The 20,128-nt window shown below is 41.1% G+C and overlaps 1 protein-coding gene across 3 annotated transcripts in view; it reads right to left on the reverse strand.

The window, feature by feature from the left end:
- PA200 (proteasome activating protein 200) overlaps positions 1-18,825 on the reverse strand; it is a 37,503-nt gene extending 18,678 nt beyond the window's left edge. Inside the window, exons 1-27 of one of the 3 annotated variants that reach the window (XM_078587301.1) lie at positions 18,570-18,825; positions 16,403-16,505; positions 16,199-16,311; positions 14,218-14,340; positions 13,656-13,757; positions 13,408-13,573; positions 9,212-9,328; positions 9,050-9,117; positions 8,854-8,955; positions 8,568-8,784; positions 8,243-8,461; positions 8,035-8,162; positions 7,827-7,944; positions 7,518-7,736; positions 7,287-7,436; positions 7,131-7,207; positions 6,586-6,791; positions 6,133-6,349; positions 5,974-6,053; positions 5,768-5,885; positions 5,519-5,689; positions 1,798-1,963; positions 1,680-1,723; positions 1,540-1,582; positions 1,318-1,463; positions 1,060-1,154; positions 4-893 (exon numbers count right to left, since the gene is read on the reverse strand). In XM_078587301.1, the coding sequence (XP_078443427.1) occupies positions 4-893; positions 1,060-1,154; positions 1,318-1,463; positions 1,540-1,582; positions 1,680-1,723; positions 1,798-1,963; positions 5,519-5,689; positions 5,768-5,885; positions 5,974-6,053; positions 6,133-6,349; positions 6,586-6,791; positions 7,131-7,207; positions 7,287-7,436; positions 7,518-7,736; positions 7,827-7,944; positions 8,035-8,162; positions 8,243-8,461; positions 8,568-8,784; positions 8,854-8,955; positions 9,050-9,117; positions 9,212-9,328; positions 13,408-13,573; positions 13,656-13,757; positions 14,218-14,340; positions 16,199-16,311; positions 16,403-16,505; positions 18,570-18,778 (4,407 nt within the window). In that variant the 5' untranslated portion in view covers positions 18,779-18,825. Of the gene's footprint in view, positions 1-3; positions 894-1,059; positions 1,155-1,317; positions 1,464-1,539; positions 1,583-1,679; positions 1,724-1,797; positions 1,967-5,518; positions 5,690-5,767; positions 5,886-5,973; positions 6,054-6,132; positions 6,350-6,585; positions 6,792-7,130; positions 7,208-7,286; positions 7,437-7,517; positions 7,737-7,826; positions 7,945-8,034; positions 8,163-8,242; positions 8,462-8,567; positions 8,785-8,853; positions 8,956-9,049; positions 9,118-9,211; positions 9,329-13,407; positions 13,574-13,655; positions 13,758-14,217; positions 14,341-16,198; positions 16,312-16,402; positions 16,506-18,569 lie in introns of those variants that run through there. The other 2 variants (XM_078587299.1, XM_078587302.1) reach the window with 2 other exon arrangements.
- Positions 18,826-20,128: the final 1,303 nt, after the last annotated feature.

Genomic DNA, 20,128 nt, shown 5'->3' on the forward strand with positions numbered 1-20,128 from the left:
TACCTGTGCAGATGAATGATCCAGATTTTCCCACAGCTCATTCAAGAGTTTATAATGGTACTGGATTTCGATATAAGGCATTGTTGGTGGGGAAATTTCACCAAATGCTGCAGAAAGAAAAATATATCTCTTTGCCATTATACTGGTGGCGATAGCTGGAGGAAGGGGCCTAAGTAAACAATCCAGAATTTTATGCCGTAGAGAAGGAGCTCTGGTGCCATATTTTCCTTTTCCTGTGACAGCATAACGAACACATGCGGCCCATTCTGTTATGGACTCCACTGATGGAATAGAAATTATTGTCTCCAATAGCGCCATGACCCAATTCTCCCAAGCGCCAGCCAAATCACCAATGTCAGAATGCAACATCCCAGCCAAGGCCTCAGCAGCAACACACTGCATTGGTCTCTCTGTTTCACGTACAAGCTCTTCAATTGGGCCACGAATGGATAAAACTAATGGTGTTCTGCATTCTTGAGTTAACCTCTTAAAGATACGCGCAAATTTGGAGTAAAATGAGCTACCATTCATGAGTGATATCCAGGAGGGAGTACGTGGCCACGAGGCAGAAAATTCAAAGTAGAATGAGGTGATAGCTTTGTCTGTTGAGCTCTGGAGGGATCCATAATCAGCCCTCGAACCTTCCATGTCAGTAATCACATGAACAAGGGAGAGGCTTTTCAGTGTCTCAGCAAGGAAATCTCCTTCCTGAAAAATTTGAGTCAGGATAATTTCTAGAAATGATCTGTTTGTTTCACCCAAATTTTCTTCGCACAGAAGTGACTTCTCAGCAGCCATTTTGCGATGTGATCCTTCCAGAAGAGTATTCAAAGCTGAGATTGCAAGCATCCTTGATTGCGGCTGTTGGCTCTTCAAAGCCTTCAAAAAATGCCCTGGTAAAAAATATTCTTATTAAACTCTTATTTATGTGAAAAGGAAGCAGTATCCAGGATACCAACACCAGTGGTTCCGATGGATCAAGAAATGAGCTAGACATAAGATAAACTACTATCACACAAATGGATGTAGTAAACAGCAGTATTTATTATTGACACAAACCTGTAGTTTCTCCAAGTAATTGGGTAGAGAAAGTTGAGCCATTTCTTGAAGCAAGTGTCAACAATAAAAGTACTCGATTAGCCATTAGGTGATACCTGAAAATAAAATGTGAGTTGTGTCATATCAGATGGGTGTATCAAAATTATAATGGATTATTATCAAACCACAGAAATGGTGGATGGGAAAGGAAGACAGAACTCATGGTTTCTGAAGAGATAACTGCGTCAAGTAATTAGTGGAAATCGTAAAGAATAATACCTCCAATGCAGCCCATTTGAAGCAAAGCTCATGGAGCTAATTTTAGAAATCAGATTTTGGAACTCTGTTTGCTCGAGAGAATTGTCAAAGTCCTTGAAGAAACACTCTGGCAGCCCAGCAAAGTGAATGTTATACTTTACGAAGAGCTGATCAAGGAAATATCACATTAATGTGAAAAGACGGATGATGTACATTCTTCGAAAAATCTGGACAATATTATACCTCGCTAATTGCTTTCTGTGCCTTTAATGACTCATGGTGAGAACTACAGGACATGGAACACAAGTGATAGCCAATCAAGCAATACTACCCAAAAAGGAAGTAAAATTAGGGCAGTGTGAGGACAATTTGTAAAGGATTACCTGGAAAGAAGCCCCAAGATAAAGGATGAGAAAGAGCTGGCATCCTGAAGAAACAAAAACTCATGATTAGAAGGTTAAAGGACTGAAATATGAGATTATAAGAAAAGGAAAAATATACCATTGTCAAATGCCTAAGAACAGTCTGTGAACCAAGAACAGAGCATGCACCCAAAACCACATGTTCTGATGAAGTGGGATCATGTAGCTTCTCCGTCAAAGTACGAACACAGTATGAGATTAATGTTGGCCAACGCTTCACTATTTTCAAGAGAGTTTTGGCAGCTCTGCTGGGAAAATGAGTCAAAGAAAACATGGAAAAAGTCCTTAGCGGCCAAAATGTTGGTCGTTGACAAAGATACAAATAGAATCAAAATGCTGACCCAACTAGAAATTGCCAAATAAATAATTAAATAGAAATGCTAATACCAGTTAGTTTTTTTAGTTAAGCATATAAGGTCTGCAGAAGCAATATAATTCTGCTACAAAACAAATGGGAATAAAGGGACTCTAAAAGTGAGAGAAAAAGGGAAGGAGTTAATAAAGACTGGGAAGGAGACTTCTTGAGACTCCACTAGTGTGCAGAGATCAACAGACAATAGAAACCCTCGAGAATCACACACAGACTGCAGACTTCTCATAAATGAATGCTGAAACTGGCACACATATCCAAGTATATAGCCCAAAGTAGATATCCCAAGACACACCCCAAATATTTGGGGTGTCACCGATTTTATGTGATCTCTCGAATATTTCTACAAATTAAAACACCCCCAATATTTGGAAGATGGGCTTGGGATCAACTGAGAAGGGGAAAAAAGAGAAGGATCTTGAGACAGAGAGAGAAAGATCATGCAAAGGAGGGAGAGAGAAGGATTAAGGTAGAATGAAAGAGCTATAGTAAGAGAAGAAAAGGGAAAAATACGAAGGGAAGACCATAAGAGAAGAAGAAAAGAAGGATCGAGGAAAGGCGGAAGGGAAGGGAGGAGTCGAGAGAGAGAGACTTAAGCAAATAATAAATGAGAGCTGCCCAATACATCAGCCCCCACCATGGGCTTCCAGACCCTTTAAGTACTCTCTCAGACAATTGTGACTAACCTTACACAGTTTCAAGCCATTGAGGTATGGCCATCAGCAAAAGCAGTCGTCTTTATGCCCCCATTGTCTCAATGGTGGGTGTATGTTACAGTCTTCTCAGAAATATTCCAATTCAGACGAGAATAAATTAGGAAGATAGAAACAATATATTGATCACAGTTGGAGATACCAGTATACAGACCTCTTCTGGCAGGATCTGACCAACTAGACAATCACTCGCCCCCCAATCTCTTAAGGATTAACTTAAGAGCCTTAGGAATCACTCCTACTTCTCCATGAGTGTTTTCCTAACCTATACAACACTTATCTACGCCTATTTATACTATCCTAATTTGGGCAGTTATACTGTTGCTTCAGTTGCTTTCTTTGAACATATCCAAGGTTGGTGTCTGTTGGACACCTTCCCTGGATTCTTGTTCAGGAGAGGCCTCGGTTAGTTGTGCACCCCTCCCCAGCTTGGTGCCAAAAATTCTCAGACTTTGGGGAACACTTGCCTCAACCCTTGTCAGAATGCAAAGTCCCCTCTAAATAGAGATGCTTGTCTCTCCTAGTCCATCCATGGTCCATAATCTCTACCATATCCACCTCCAGTCCAATAAGTCTGCCCAACCACTTGACCAAGAGGTTGAGATTCATGTCTTGCAGCTGCGACAACCCAAGCCACTGCTGTTTGGTCGTCTGCTAACCACATCCCAAGATACTTGGTTCATGCCCCTCCCTTTCTCCAACCCCGAGCTTTTCCAGAGAGATTGCTTCATCAAGCCTTCTTGGCACTCACCGATTCCCAAAGGGAGATTCGAGATAGATAGGTAAAAGATGGGATGCGTTGAGGGCACCTGATGCAACAATACCAGGCGCCTCCCCCCCCCCCCCCCAAAATACCCCTCAAACAGCACTCTGGCCATGCACCCCTTTAACCTCTGCTTCACCGTCTCAATGACGCCTGACTTGCACAACTCTTACACTTAGACAAAAAGGCAGTAAGATACTCTTCACCATATGAAGGGTTTGAGTCATAATGTCATCCTCCATTTGCACATTTGAGGGAGATGGAATGGAATGAAATGGAAGATAGTTTTCACAATGTAAGGGGTTTGTGTCATAATGTCATCATCCATTTGCCTATTTAAGGGTAATGGAATATCATGGAAGCAAACATGTGGCCAAGGGAAACTGGAATTCTTCCCTATTGCCATGTCTTTGCCCATGTTAACTCTTGAATTTTACTAGCTTATGCACTTTCTCAAATAATTTGACAAACACGAGAATAACATTTCACTCTCAAACACATCCACTCACAAGTCAGTCATAAAGGCTATATGGAATTTATCAAATGCATAAATCTAGGTTAAGATTCAACATGCAATGAGCATATCCCTTTAACGAGTTTTGTGACGTGATTCTTTAGTGTTCTCTCATTTGTCTCTTTTATATTTTATTTAGGCAGACACTGACATCACATAGGCAACAGTATGTTCACATGTAAGGCGGATAGAAGAATGAAAGCCAACACATTGCAGAAAAGACAAATAGAAAGAGGTTTTCTTAATAAGGTGAATAGGAGTATAACCTTGTGCCCCCATTGTTTTTTAAGGTTCGCGTCAAAGAATTTAACTACGCTTTGACATAAGACATGGTTTTAAATCATATGAATCACACAATGCCTTAAATATTTCTGTTACGATACCTTGGATTACATATAAAAGAAAGAAGAAAGGAGGACAGGAAGGAAAAAAGGTGAATGAGTTTGCACGTGGGACCACCCTTTGGCCCACATGTGTGGAGTCCATGTAGTCCAAGATCAAGATTAACCGCCCAGGGTGGTAACTAACTGCCTGGGCTAGGAGCAAGGACATCTTGCTCCCATATAAGGAAAACCCCCTCTGGACTGGAGGGGCATCGATCACTTGGAGAAAGAACCTGGAGATTGGAGGCGTTGCTGAGCTGAAGCTGCACTCGGTTGGGGAGCTCGAGCAGGCGCTACGTATCTGGGATCTTCCTCTATCTGGAGAATTGTATTGCTACACTACCATTGTGAGTCAATTCTACTGTTTTCAAGAATTCGTTTCTTGATTAGTTAGAACTGTATCAGTTTCCAAGCTCAAAGATGGTCATTTGTGGTGTAAAAGAGTGCCTTTTTCATTGAAACTTCCATAGACGGGTAAAAGAATGCCTTCTTCATTCAAGAGTGCCTTCATTGAAACTCAAGACAGCAAATTTACGTCATTATCCCAAGTAATTCATTCTCTGCTCTTCCTTCATGATAGATGGGTAATCCTGTTTGACAAGGTGCCAACCCAATGATATGATAGCGAATACCAGCACAAAATGTTCTTGGGAATGGCCCTTCAATGATTTGGCAACTCTTCTTTATCAGAAAAAACTTATTTAGTACCATACAATGTGAATGTCTGGCTCATCCACAATTCACCTACATCCTTTACTTAATAATTCTAGAACCTAAATAATCAGAGAAAAAATTGCCAACATTGTCAGCATGTGTCTTCAGATACAGTTTTTATTGCCTTACTCATCGTCTTTACTTGGCTATGAATAGATATTTCATTATTGTGAAATGGATAGAAATGGATCTCCAACCCCCCCCCCCCCACCAAATATTAAATTCCCAATACGGCCAACTGGAGGATAAATGACAGATATGCAAAGAAGAATTGAAATGCGTCCAATAGTTTTACTGATAAAACAACCATATCTGATGAGAAAAGATGGTGAAGAACACTTACAATCGAACAGATTCATATTGATGCAGAGATAGACGCAGGAGATCTTCCAAGAGAAGGACAAGGCACGGAGAAGGAGATAATTTAGTATTAGTCCGGAATTTATGATATGATGACTGTGAGGACCGCCATATGTTATGCACATATACTTTTTCGATTATTGCCCACCTAGGCCTGGAACCATAAGAAAACAGATGAAGATTTACAGAATTATGGAGGAGCATTTTTAACCATCTAAATGTAGGTCGTTACCTTTTCTTTCCTTGAACTGAAGACGGAATGATAAAGTTGCATGGCGGCTCAATAGTGGAAGCAGATTCATACATCCAGGAATGGAGATGATTAGACCACTCTTCAAACTCCATACCACCTATATAAGGTAAATTTTGGCATTCAAAATACATGCAATGAGTTAACTAGATGACAACCCACTGAATTAAAAAAATACATCATCTTACCAAAGTTGGCTAGCAAATCAATTATACGGATGACAAGTATCAACAGTATGCTGTCATCTGATCTTTCTTCCCATGTATACCTGATGCAGAGTAAACATCGATGAGAAAAAAAGTCATTTTATGGGACATTATCACGTTATTGGATATAGAAAATATTACTTGGAGGCGACATGCATAACCTCTGATGCTTTTTCCCTCAGTTCAGAACTCCCAACACTCAAACCAGCGGCTCCAGAGATAAAAAATGTCCCATGGTCCTCATTGCAGATTTCTCCCTTTTCATTTCTTGGGCGGAGGTCAGGTAAACATGATTGCACACCTCTTAGCGAAGAGTATATGCGAAGAAGAGTAACTTTCAGGTGCTCCTTCTCATTCCCTATTCATACGTAAAATTTGAGACATCGAACATGATTAAGAAGTTAAATATAACTCAGCCTGTCAACCTTTTTTGTACAGAACCACTACTATTGCGCATGAGAATTTTTCAAAATATCAATTTTCAAGGAAATCAAAATTATCGCACATCAGTGACATTTTTAACTTAAAAGGCATACCATCTAGTTTACTTTTTCCAAAGCTAATCATGGGATGCACCACAGAATTAAATCATACCAGCCTCAGAGTGTAGTTTTGTCTGGCATATTCTAAGAAGAGTGTCCAAAGCAGACTGCAGATGTTGATCAAGGAGCTCATTGGCAAATGACAATTCGTCCAACGAAGGAATATGCCACCTGGGAAGATGTTGAGCTCCTCCTCCTGTATTTTTTGAGCAAATCCATTCCTCCAAACCTTGGATATCGGGATGGTGAGAGATGCATCTGAAAGAACAAAGAGTTGAGACAAAAATACAAGTATGAAAAACTGTTTAGAGCGGAAAACATCAAAGGTAATTTCATTAGATCCATTTGATGCTTCTCACTGTCCCCCCAAAAAACTGAGTACACAGGTGGATGGCTACATTGAGAATGCTTATGCAAGTAGCTACAAATAATCCATGGACTTGGATCCCACAAGCTAAAGACATGGAAATATTTAATTTGAGCAGTAGATTTGGGAAGGTATGTTTGTTACATGCATTGCTACATCTAGTGGCAGAATGCAGGATGGAAATTTTTGGAAAGGAAAAAAAGAATCATAAACTGAGTAAGACAATGCACCTATGCTGATCAACAGGGTAATAAAGGACAAGGCTTCCAAGAAGAGAACGAAGAAGATGATCACCAGCTCCATACACCTTTATTCCATAAAAAAGATGTTTAAAATGATTTCAGCATACAATTTAATCAGAATTTCAAAAGGGAGATCATTGGAACCTTCCACGAGTGAGCGTTGAAAGCAGATGCGACAAGTTTTTTCAATTCTTCTCTGTAATGTAGCAGCACAGGACCCCCATAACTGATGGCTGCTGACAATACTTTCAGCTGGTACTCAAGGGTCGTTTCTATGGCAGGGGATACCGTGACCTGAATATGAGATTTTTTGAAGTCAAAAAAGAAAAATACGCAGAAAATGAGGATTGGCATGTATTTTTATTATGAAGTAACCTTAGTACAAAAAGATGAGCTTGAGGATCCATCATCACCAAATCCAGAAGCCGGGAATTCTTCCAAGGTTTCCATAATAGACATTACAATCGGTTTAATAATATGGATACTAGCATCATCAGGATTCGAATAGAGACAAGTGCAACAAAGAAGCCCGACTTCAGCAACAGCCCCCGTAAGAATATTGGTATTCACGAATTTGGAGATCTTCTTCAGAGACTGCAAATAAATAATACCGTCATCCAAAATTTCCATAATAAAATAGATCAGTTCAAATGAGAAGCTTTCTGAGCATAGAAGATACTCAACCCGATCAAAGAGAGGCTTTGACAATTTCCCAAGCAAGACTTCCAACATACAAAAATAATAAGAACTATCATGAAGAAGAAAAGTTTCTGAAGTATTAGAATCATTCAGACCTTCGTTCCTGAAATTCAAAAAAACATAAATCATAAGCCTTAGCAAAAATGTCAATGCTGTACCACCAAAAGAAAAACTATGTGATCAGATGACTCACCCAGTACTACTAGACTCCAAATGTTGAAGAAGAGAAAATAATCGATCAAAAAACTCATCAAGCCAATCAGAGAAGCTGACGTTCTGGAGGACTGGAGGCATGTTCTTGTTATCGCTAATCTCTGTTAACTGAAAAAGTGAAGAAGTTACATTTCAAGTCGAAGTATGAGATCTCATGAGTTTTGACAGGAATAACGATTCAGGCATACATTAGAGAATAAAGATGCTATCAGTTGCATTGTTGCCAAGGTCTTTGGAGGATCATTAGCATCCAAGCCGAGCAAGGAGTTGGATAGACACACCGTTAAGAGATTTGAAGCAGAAAGGCTATCACAGTCAGAATCTGACTCTGCAACGGATGCCAAAAAGGGTCGTACAGTGAACGCTATAGACATTATGGCGGCCTTCAGCTGGTGTGTAGCCGTTACCTAATTAATAGGCAAAAAATCGGCTCCATAGGAATCAGGCGTATGAAGCTTTGTCGTGATGAAAAGACGGAATACATCAAAAAATAGAAACCAAAGAGAAACTCACCGTTTCCAATGCAAGTTGGAACCGAGCAGCAGTAAAAGGAAGGACCAGTGAAGGTTCTACATATGATAAGATTGAAATAGTGGAAGCAACTGTTTCAGCGAGAGGATTGTTTTTGCTGTACTGGCCACGATCAATTATTTTTAGAATCGTCCTAACAAAAGAAGCCCTTTCTGACTTGCCCAATGGAAATTCAACGGCCGTGCCATCATGTATCATGCTGAAGGCACAAGGTTAAGCTGAGAATTCTTACTAACTCATTATGAAGTCTACCAAAAAAAATTCTCACAGTTTTTCGCGATAGAGTCGTTTCTGGAAAGAAATTGTTAAATGTCTGAGGAAACGCTCCAATGAGTAGGTCCACCTTCCCCCATTTGATGGGTGGTAATATCTACAACATGAAATGAGATGAGAAATGTTAAGTCAATGAGAAACATGGTGCAAACAGCATGAAACTATTAACCATTCAGAAGAGATGAATTAACTGTTCTAATATATCTGTAAGTTTCCCAAAGTAAACCATTGCGGAATCCCCTGGCTTCAAACTGTAGACCTGAATGGCAAAAATATAAGCCATCATTCATGGGGTGTCATTTCGTCAATACAGGATCAATGAGATTTCTAAAAAAGAAGGCTTTAGTACTTACAATAGCATTGGCGACAGCGGTTGCAGGAATACCAGTTTTCTCAGAAAATAAATAACGTAGATTTGCCGGGACATCCAAAGAAAAAGGATTTGAACCACTCCGACTAGAAACAGGGACCTGAAATAAAATAATGATGAAGTCTTAGCCCATGCCATTATCCTACCTTCTGTGTCTCACAAGTAAATCTGTAAAGCCTTCTAGGGAAAGAACGTAATGCGTATGGCCAGCATGGTGGAGCCAGCAAGATACCGGAGGCCAACGCATTGGGGGGAGGCCGAGTAGGGGGCCAGAGCCTTGCCATACAAAACTGAAGTGGTGGCAGATGGAGCAGAGTACTAAAGGGAAAAGAAGACAAGGGAGGAAAACCCGGCCCACCCATTGAAGTGCATCTCCTGGAATGTACATGGGCTCCGTAACGAGAGGAGAAGAGGAATAGAGGGAAGATATCTGCAAGAATGGGGAGCCACAATGGTATGCCTGCAGGAGACTGATACGCCCTCCCTTGTAACACTGCATTTGAAATATGAATTCTATTCCAAATGGTCTCAACTGCATTCTGAGGAAGAAGGTAGAAGAAGAGAGAGATAGAATAGATAAGGGGTGGCGGAATTGATGATGCTGCCAAGCAGACGGGATGGACGACAACTGGACTCAGTGCAGGGACGCTGACCTCGTGCAGGGATCAACATCTGCAGACGAGGAGGAGTCAGAAGGGGCCTTTGAGAACGAATGCAAAGATGCACTTAAAGTAGTCAAAAACCCCTCTCTCCTCTCCGATGATCTGCTTATGTAGCTCCTGCTTTTGGGCCTCCGTGGGTTGCATTGTCCTCCTTCGTGTTCCTGGGTCTGCATCCATATATGCGATGGTGTATCGCATCAGAGACCATGCTGGAGAAGTGCCAGGCACGGGACTGGAGGGTTGTGGGCTGAGGTTTCCTAGAGGCGTACCTGGTCGTGAACACTGTAGGTCGATCAAATGGTTTTGGTTGTGTCTTGGAATGAGCACTGTTCTCTAAAGAAGACATGTGGACAAGCCCGTTTAGTGCAGCCATGAAATTGAACCAAAAGAGCATTGAACTCTAGTTGGTCATCTCAGAGTACAGCACAGTAAATGCGGCTCTAAGGGCAACCCTTGGGGGGAAGTTGGGAGGGGTGGTGTCACAATTCCAGGGACGTTCATTATTATTTGAGAGTGACTTCAATGTGACGTTGTAGGCAGAGGATAGGCCTTCTGGAGCAGACATGGATCAGAGGCCTTATATGCATGCATTACAGAGGTACCATTGCCTTTCTGGAGGAAGCGTCTCATCAAGCCTTCGAGTCTCTGGCCGATTCCAGCAGGCATCTTGAATACAGAGAGATAGAATATAAAGATTGCTGACAGGACCGCCCTCAATATCACCAACCTACCGCCTCTGGACAACACTTTGGCTTGCCATCCTTCCAATCGCCTCTCGACCTTCTCTATCATCGGCAGCCAATCCGCCTTAGTCATCCACCCTCTAGGCAACGGCAGACCTAGATATCTCTTAGGGAGGCTACCAATCGGTGTTCCCAGCGCCTCAGCACATTGAGTCCACTCCTCCAAGGATAAGCCACAGCTCACAAATGCAGACTTAGCCAGATTGATGCATAGGCCGAAGAAGTCCGCGAATAGGTCGAGTAACGTGGACAGGTATTTTGCCTCCTCTACAGAGCCTTCTACAAAAAAGGTAGTGTCGTCCGTGTACTGCAGTAATGGGATACCCCCAAGGACACTAGCGGTGTGATAACCCTTCAGAAGACCATGTGTACATGCTAGATTAGTGCATGTGGCAAGTGCGTCAACCGCTAACACAAACAATAGGGGTGCGAGGGGGCACCCTTGCCTCACCCCCCTTTGCAGTTGTATATACCTGCCTTCCGGCCTTTCATTCACCAACACTGAGAAGGAATGTGTTGTGATGTATCTTTTCATCCATGTGACCCATTGTTTCGGGAAGCCCCTCCTTTTTCATTGACGCCCAGAGGTATCCCCAGTCAAGCATGTCATATGTCTTGGCAAAATCAACCTTCCACATGAGACCTTTAGTTCTGTCACGTTTCCACGTCGCTAGGATCTCGCCTGCTGCTATGGCACTGTCGACCAGTAAACGACCCGGTATGAAAGCTGATTGGGAGGGTCCCACAAGTTCCCCAATCACCTCTCTCAATATGTTTGCCAATACCTTTGCAATGATAAGGTATATGGAGTTAGACAAGGAGATTGGTCTAAAGTCCTCGATTCATTCCGCGCCTTGCTGCTTGGGGAGTAGAACCAAATATGTCCTATTTAGTATCCCCATACTGCATATCCCTTGTTGGAACTCTTCAAACGTGGCCATCACATTTGGTTTCACCAACTCCTAGTATACATTATAGAAGAAAACTGGCAATCCGTCTGGGCCTGGCGCCCCTTCACCATTGAGGCCTTTTATTGCCTCCTTGACCTCTTCCTCCGAAAACAGAGGAATCGACTCCTCCTTGTGTGAGGGGTCTGAAGTCCAAGACCCCTTTTCGCACCACATCCACATATTGCGTCTACTTTTCTAATAGAAAGTGTGGAAATGATCTGCAACTGCACGGCCCACCGGCTGGGCTCCGACATGCTCATGACCTCCAACCGTTAATTTCCAAATATTGTTGGTCCGACGTCACCCATTTGCTGCTGATTGGAAAAATCTCGTGTTTGCATCACCAGCTTGTAGCCATAGTTGTCTGGACCGCTGTCTCCAATCCATCTCGAGTTTCTTGTCCTCCATGGCAATCACCCCCCCTCCACTTCCTTTGTTTGTGTGATTCTTCTTCTTCCAAAAACTGTATATCCTCAAGATCATCTAGTTGTTTGATTCTGCACAGAGCCTCATTTCTTGTCTTCTTTCTGTGCTCGTGTACTTTCTTACTAAACTCCACGAAATGTTGCTGCAGCCCGTATATTTTGGTGGCCAACGTTTTCGTCTCTAATTGTAGTTGGGGTAGTGAGTGCCATTTTTCTTGCATCTCTTCTTTGAAGTCAACCTCTTGCAGCCACGATTTGTCTACCTTGAGGTAGGTGGGTCCCCTAGTTGTCTCATTTCCAGCCCATACGATTGGTGTATGAGTAGAGAGAGGGCGCGGAAGTGATCTCACATCCGCTAATAGAAATCGCTCCGCGAGCTCAACAGAGCATAGAAACCGGTCCAGACGCGACATCCTGTTTCGTCCCATTGCACTTCTCCACATATATATGCAGTCTGCGATGAAATTCCAAAAGTTTTTCGAGTCTACATTTCTCCCTACGGCTTCATTTGGTCGATCCTTAGCCAATGTCACGTTGAAGTCGCCACCCAACAACATGGGGCACCCGTTGAACGTGTTTGTTAACTCGGTCATCTCCCTCCATAGTTCCCTTCTATGTTGGGCATTTTCTGGGCCGTATATAGAGGTTACAATCATTTCGAAGTTGTCGCTCCTGTGCGTCAATTTGACTGCTGCACCAAACTTCCCCGTCCACGTAGACATTTTGGAGAACATGGCCTCATTCCATGCTACCACCACTCCAGCGGACCGTCTGTTTGCTAACATTGTTCACCTAGAATTTTCCTGTTCGTGTTCGTTCGCGAACAAACGAAATTTTTTTCCAAACCCCTAGGCTTAGTACAGATGTAAAGAATTTAATGTCTGTTTGGTTTCAAGGGAGGTGGATGGAGGGTGTGGGAACCTCCTAAATCAAGGGTGTATTTGTAATTTTCTACATAATAATCATTTAGGGACAATCACTGATGTCTTGTGACCTTCCCCTCTTTTTGCCAAAAAAAAACATATGTCAGGCGTATAGGGTTGTTTTATTTTACTTGTGAGACTAACAAGACCATTAATATGTGCCCCACTTTACCTAGTATAAGTACAGGGTTTTTCAGGTTAGGAAAGAGAGAGCCTTCCTCTTAGCTCAACCAAAGAAGGGAATGGCTGGTGCATCCAAGATTGACACAAAAATTTGTGATCACTACAACTATTGTGTTGACAAGTTGACAGAAACGGAAGAACTGTGAAACATCCACGGCATCTAAATAATGGAAACATGACAGTATAATCCGGACAGAAAAATCTGACACAACTCATATCAGCAAAAAATTGTACAGAGTGAAACAAAGGAGGAAACATCAATATGGATATTTGTTGAAGCATTTGTTCCTCACCTCAAACAAATTGAGATACCGAGTAAAAAGTCTAGGCATGAAATTCTCCCAGTCAAGTGAACTATGTTTTTTAATGCAACGCGCAAGTACTGAAGCCCACTGGACATCCCAAAATTGACAATTCGGAACCAACTCCCAGATGTCAATGCACTTTTTAATCCAATCACTGAAGTGCAAAAGTAGAGAAAAAGTTAACAATTATAAAATTAAAATTTGAGAGACGAATATAAATAAACATCCCATAATACTTGGTAAAGAAGTCCTTGTTCTGTGCGTTCATAGGAAGAAAAAGCTTGACAAAGCCAGAAACTTCAAAGGCTGAATTATGCCAAGGGTTTTCCAGTCCAGGCCTGAACATTAAAATAAATAAAATATAGTTATCTGAAATTTCAATGGAAATTTTGGAAGTATAAGTCAATTAATCAAAGAGAACAGCATTAAACGAATTATATTAAATATCCTTCTTTGGAGCCAAATACCTGGATGTAAGAGATGCTGAGGATAATCGAATCACTCAGGGATAACATTCAGATCACTCAGGGATTTATGTAAGAGATGTTGTGAGAATATTCAAAGTAAATACAGCCATTCTGATACTACAAGTTTACTCCAAGGATCTATGATTTACAGATCATTCAATATTATAGACCTTATTTCAATTAGATTGGAATTGTACTGGTTCGTTGAAAAATTCTACCAGGAAAACTTTAAAATGCACCTATTGATAAATTTGGCTACTCTTCTGAACCATTAACTATGAGGGCAAATATAAATAGACCCTGATAATCAAAGAAGGGAGTGAAATAATACCTGAATTCTGACCATATTTCAGAGGCAGAACCTTGAGGGAAGAACTTCCGACAATGCTGAACAAGAGAAGTTAGTGTTTCGAAATGCCTCTGTCTCAGTCTCCATCCTTCTGGACCTGTATTTCTATTGAGAAACTTAGTTAAAGGAGATGTTCTCAAGAGTATCGAAAGTTACACAGCTGTATTACAATCCCAAAATGCTTAAAACCAAATGGTAGTTGAATTCTAATAAAAGGTTAAGTCAAAACAAGTGAATGGAAACTGAAAAAGAATTTAGGGCATGCACAACGTCAAGCCAATTATAAATGCACAAACAGTACTGTATGCAGCCTACAACAGCTATCATGGTTTCCTTTCTCAGTGGGAAAAGCCTATGCACGGATCCGGCAGGGCAATGAGGAAGACAAAAATATGATCCACGCGTGTCAAGCCATCTGGCATCTTAAGGTTCTGCTTACGGCCAAGATTTTTGGGGAGCTCTTGCTCCGAAAGAGACTGATGTCCCGCATCTTTCTCAAGAGGATGTATCCAGGTGCCTCGACGGTATGCGTGTTGTGCACGAGAGATGACGAAGATTGTAATTATTTATTTTTTGGATGCCCTTTCGCACGCACAGTTTGGGCCACCCAAGCACAGTTGGCGGTGAACACGTCATCAGAGGAGGCCTTTTGGGAGTCCATGCAGACGACCGGTCCCAGACATAGAGAAGAGGGGGACCAGGCGCTGACAGTGCTCTGGGGAATCTGGCTACACAGAAATGAGGTGATCTTCCGAGGGGGGAAGGCCTCTACAGACGAGCTCGCCCATGAGGTAGAAGGTCTCCTATCATCATGGTTTTCCTCATGACGGGAATGACGAGGGAAGAGGAAAATGTATACAAGTAATAGAGTCCTAGGGCTCGAACCATGTACTTGTCAGGTGGTTACTGATTTGTTCAGTTGACCGCCTCATGTGTTCAAAAAAAAAATGAAGATTTTAGTCACTCGCAGGAATCTGGCAAAGAGATGAAGCTCTAAGCTTCCCCCCTGCCGACAAAGTCCACAAATTTGGTAAAGTTGTGGGTAATTCACATAGATATCCTCAGTTATTAAGGTTGAATATAGACAAAAAACAGTATTGTCCTAGTCTAACTCCCTAAAGGGCAAAGATCATAAACTTCATGATTGATGAGACAACAGGTGAAAAAAAGACGCAAGAATAATTTACATCAAATGATTTTAGGTGGATACTACTTTTCAGCTAAGTGGGATAACGGTACGCCGCTAGGCTGTTAACCTACTCAAGAAAGCGCAAGCTAACTCCTTAAGGGAAGAATGTAAAACACAATGCGGAAGATTTTTTTAGTGAGTCTCTGTAGAAGATGAATGACTAAAGGGAAGATATAGTCAAGAAAGGTAGGGGGATTACAAAAGGCTTCTTATGTTGATGAAAAAATCAGTTTCTCTCATCAAACTGAGTGAATTCAAAAATAATATTTTCAGCTTTATGAAATAAAAAGAGGGAAGCATGCAAAGCAGACAAGAACATTTCACAATCTTTGTGTACCAAAAAATAGTATACGTTGTAAGTTGGTCACAGTACTTTTTTTTAACAATAGTTCTACTGGATGCTTTGAAAAGGTTTTTAAAAAAAGCTAAATTATTGTGTAAGTCAGAAGATTGACCTCCTGGAACACTATACACTTTGATCCCAAAACACCAATGTGACTATCAAATGAAGCAAACTTTGCATACACAAGCCAATCCTTCCAAATATGCTGTCGTTCAATTTGTATATTTTTGCTTACGAATTAGTTCCTACATTTGTACAATATTTTGTCAATTTCTACAGGACCTTAAAGGTAATTTTAGGAAGTCATCTACAATTAAAAAAAATATAAATATATGTTTTTTAAGAAAAAGAACATAGATATACTTATTGACAAACAATATATTCATATATTTCAATCACTGATCAAGCACATGCACAAACTAAAACCCTACCTTTTGAAGTGTGTGTGCATCAGCATGTCATAGAAAGGTCTCCACTGAACTTCTAACGTAAACTTTTTTCCAAATTTCTTGAGTAACCTGACCAGAATAACTCCCCATCTAACCTAATCACAAACCAGAATATTGTCGTGGAAATGGAAAACCAGAAGTAAGAAAATTAAGTACCAACGTGAAGTTATGAAATAAATGCGATACCTGCGCATAAAGTTTATTTTTCGACGAATGAAATATTTCCAAACCAACTTCTACGAGGGCTTTCACATCTCCTGAAGAAACTTCACTTTTGGCTTTCACATAGCTGCAGAGAATCATTCATGAATAGAAAATTCAAAATAAATGATATCAATAATTTGGAATAAGACATGCGAAAAGCAGAGATGTAACACACTAGCTTTTACCTAAAAACAATAGTTCATCTCTACCAAAAGGGATGAACAAAACTACTAGATGAAAAAAACGAAAGTTCACAGCCACATTAGAAGATTGATGGCCAGACCATGAAGAAGGCCTGGAACTATTTGAATGAAAACAAACAATAACCAAAACAATTTTGTCACCACATAATCCCAGTTGGGGGCAACTTCTTTGAAAGAGATCCTCTCCAACCTTAGACTTCAGATGCTACATAATAAACTTGTTATGGTGTTAAGGTGTGACACACGGGTCTCACAGGCTACACACAGCTTGAGGATAACCTGACCGTTCCATTAATCTAAAGGTTCTACCTCATATTAGGCTGTGAATAATTCAGCCCAATATGCACTTGTATATATCTTTTACACCAATTGAACAAACCTAGCCATTATGCCATTCACGGGGTGTTCAGCCTTCTCCCTTCCATCTCCCTTCCTCCATTCCATCTCTAGCTGTCAAAACTGAAATCGTCATGTTTGCATTTAAGTGCTTTTAGAATCATGGAATCCACTTTGTTAGCCTGTGATGTATAGTTTTCTTTCTGTACCTTAATGTGCCTCTCTTTAGAAATTGTACCCCTTGGGCCTCACGTGGACCCTGTCTACATGACTAGAAGCCCACTAAGACCCGCTGTATTCGGCAGAAGTAGATTTCTCCCACTACTATTAGCCAATCAAGCTTTTCCTGTTGGATTACCCTAATCCTGTTGGGGGAGCAGGGGACAATGTGGTGGCAGCAAGTGGCCAGCTCCAACGTGACATAGAACCAGAGTTAGAGGTGACAGCAATTGGCCAGTTTCTGACCTATACAATTTCTGGTTTGACTTCAAGCAAGAGTGTCAATGGTTCTTATTGATTGACAGTCAAGATGATCGGAATGGAAATCAACATATAATCAAAGAACCTAATGGATGGAACTAATCCTTGGCTGCTACAAATGGCCTAGCGTCGCAGAAGAAACGTTATGTTCTGATAAGCAAAATAGAGAAACTTATGTAAACATAACTTATTGAACAACCTTTGCAGGCTATGCAGGGTTCAGCAATTGACCGTCAGTCAATTACTGGGTACTGTACTTTTCCAGCATGAAATGCAAGGTCTTGGCAGAGCAAGAAACAGACGATCATCACCAGATTGATTTCTGAGGCCCAATTTAGAGAAGTGGCAAAGGGGATTTGCAAAGTTTATGGATTAGAGGTAACCTGAAGGATCTAAAAATTTCTATTGGAAGCTCCAACTAAACTGTAATGCAATGTTGAGTCCCCGATAAATACTGCCCACAATCTGGTGCAGCACGATAGAAACCAAAAATGTGATAAGAATCCTACGGCAACTTATCATAGCTACAAAAGGAGGCGGTTCCCCTTCGCACATGGCTCAGATCCAGCAGGACTTCACTTGGTCGTCTCCTCTATTCTTAGTTCCCAGTCATAGTTCCACTGGCTAAACATTTCTTGGGACTCTGGCTAAAAGTGACTCTTGTAACTAATTTTTTTCAATATTTCATGTTACATCCGAGCCCTCTCGACTCTGTCCTGTATCACCAATGAAGAGGAGAGACCATAGGAGTTTTAACACGGTCGCATGAGATCTCGAAAATGCTTGCAAGACAATCTAGTCAATCCCACCACAATAGTATGAAGTCAGTTCACCAGCTCCTGCGTTAGGAACAATTCTAAAAGGACCACCGAAGAGGGACCTCATACCAAATCCAAAAAAAAAAAAAAAAGAAAAGGTCCAACGTCCCGCGCCATTAATATCAGAAAATGTAAATTCAATTAGCGCTCGTCATCGCATCTACGAAAAAAGCCAAACTCTACACAAGATGGCAAAAATTCCGCAAATTAAACAATAAACCCTAAAGAAACACTAGCTCCAATCTACTCCAACTGGTAAAACCGCCAGACGCAATCAGCACAACAGGAAACAGATTGAAAAGGAAATCTCACAGCTGAATGATGGAGATCCACTTGAGAGTGGCGTAAACACTCTCAGGATCCTCGGGGCTCCAAGAATTCTTAACAGATTCGACGACAAAAGCGAAAGCCTCCTTCTCCCTCTTGGTTTCCTCGGCGATCGCCGGCGGAAGCCAAGCGTTGTACAGATGAATCCCGCCATCTTCACTCCGCTTGATTTCTCCCGCTTCCTCCGCCTGCATCTTCGTCTAGTCTCCCGCTACGCTTCCTCTCTTGTGTGAATCTTATATAGCCAATTGTTCACCGTTTCTTCTTCTGCAAGAAGGCTAACTCTCTCGGAGTCCATGGCCGTCGTTCTGTCCTATCCCGTTGACTCGTCGTACTCAACGGACGGTCGGATCGTTCCCGATGCCCAGAGGGGTCGCAACGACTCCACACTGAATTTGTTGGACTTTCCGCCACGTGGCAAATATGTCGGAATCTTTCCGTTTCTAATTTTTTATTTTTTATCTTTTTATTTGTAATAAATTTATGAGTTGTTGCTAGATATGGTAGTTATGTTCTTTTTGTGCGAATTTGTGCAAATTGTTCGTTCCGTTCGGTTTATGAATAGAAAAAAACAAATTCGAACAGAACATCGCACAGACCCGTGTGCGGTTCTTTTGTTCACCTTGTGCGAATTTTTGGTCTAGTTTTCTGTGAATGTGCGAATTTGTGCGCATGTGCAAATTTTGTTCTTTAATGAAAAAAAAAGAACAGAACAAAGAACAAGGCCCTGTGCGGTTCTTTTGTGCCAATTTTTTGTTCATTTAAAACGAACAGAACAGAACAACCATGCCTAGTTGTTGCTGCATCAATTGGATTCCTAGGCCTATGGAATTATGTAAAGAATCACTTTCTGGATATTAGATAATCACAATTTAACCACTTGATTTTATAAAAGTTAATTGAATTTACTGCCAATGTTTATTTCATAGTCTCATGCGCGAAAGAACTGTCTTAGATCTAGAAGTTATGTATGGGTTGGGAATTCAATTCAGGAATTTTTGAATGGCCTGGAGAATTCTATAACCTTTAGAAGTTTATCCATTGAAGTGTGTTGGGACAAGGTGAGTATGACTTTCTAGAAAAAAGGGGTAATATGATAATCATGACCAATATATTACTAATATCTTCCTCTCTACATATATTCATTCTAAACTTTGTTATAGCATAGGATAAGCGGAAATACAATATGAGATTTGGGGTTTAGCTTGATAGCCATGAGATATTTCAATGCCCAAGAAAAAATGCTTGGTATGAGAATATGCATTTTTTTCACCATTACTGTTCATCACAACCCGTGAAGTTTGACTCTGCCATCGTCTTTGTGAGCCCATTTCCTTTTTTGAGTCCATTTAAGACCTTTTAATAGGTAGATAAAATACAGGCAATTGATTTAGAACTAACCTGAAATTCAGATTTATAAACTCTATTTAGAAATATGGGCAATAAGGAACATGGATCCCTGCTGGACTTCAAGTCATCTCAGCCCTCCAAACCCCTGGAATTAAAACCAAGGGCAAGGAGAGATGGGGGTACTTTTATTTAAC

This window comes from Wolffia australiana, chromosome 15, assembly GCF_029677425.1.
Source record: "Wolffia australiana isolate 7733 chromosome 15, ASM2967742v1".
Taxonomy (NCBI): domain Eukaryota; kingdom Viridiplantae; phylum Streptophyta; class Magnoliopsida; order Alismatales; family Araceae; genus Wolffia; species Wolffia australiana.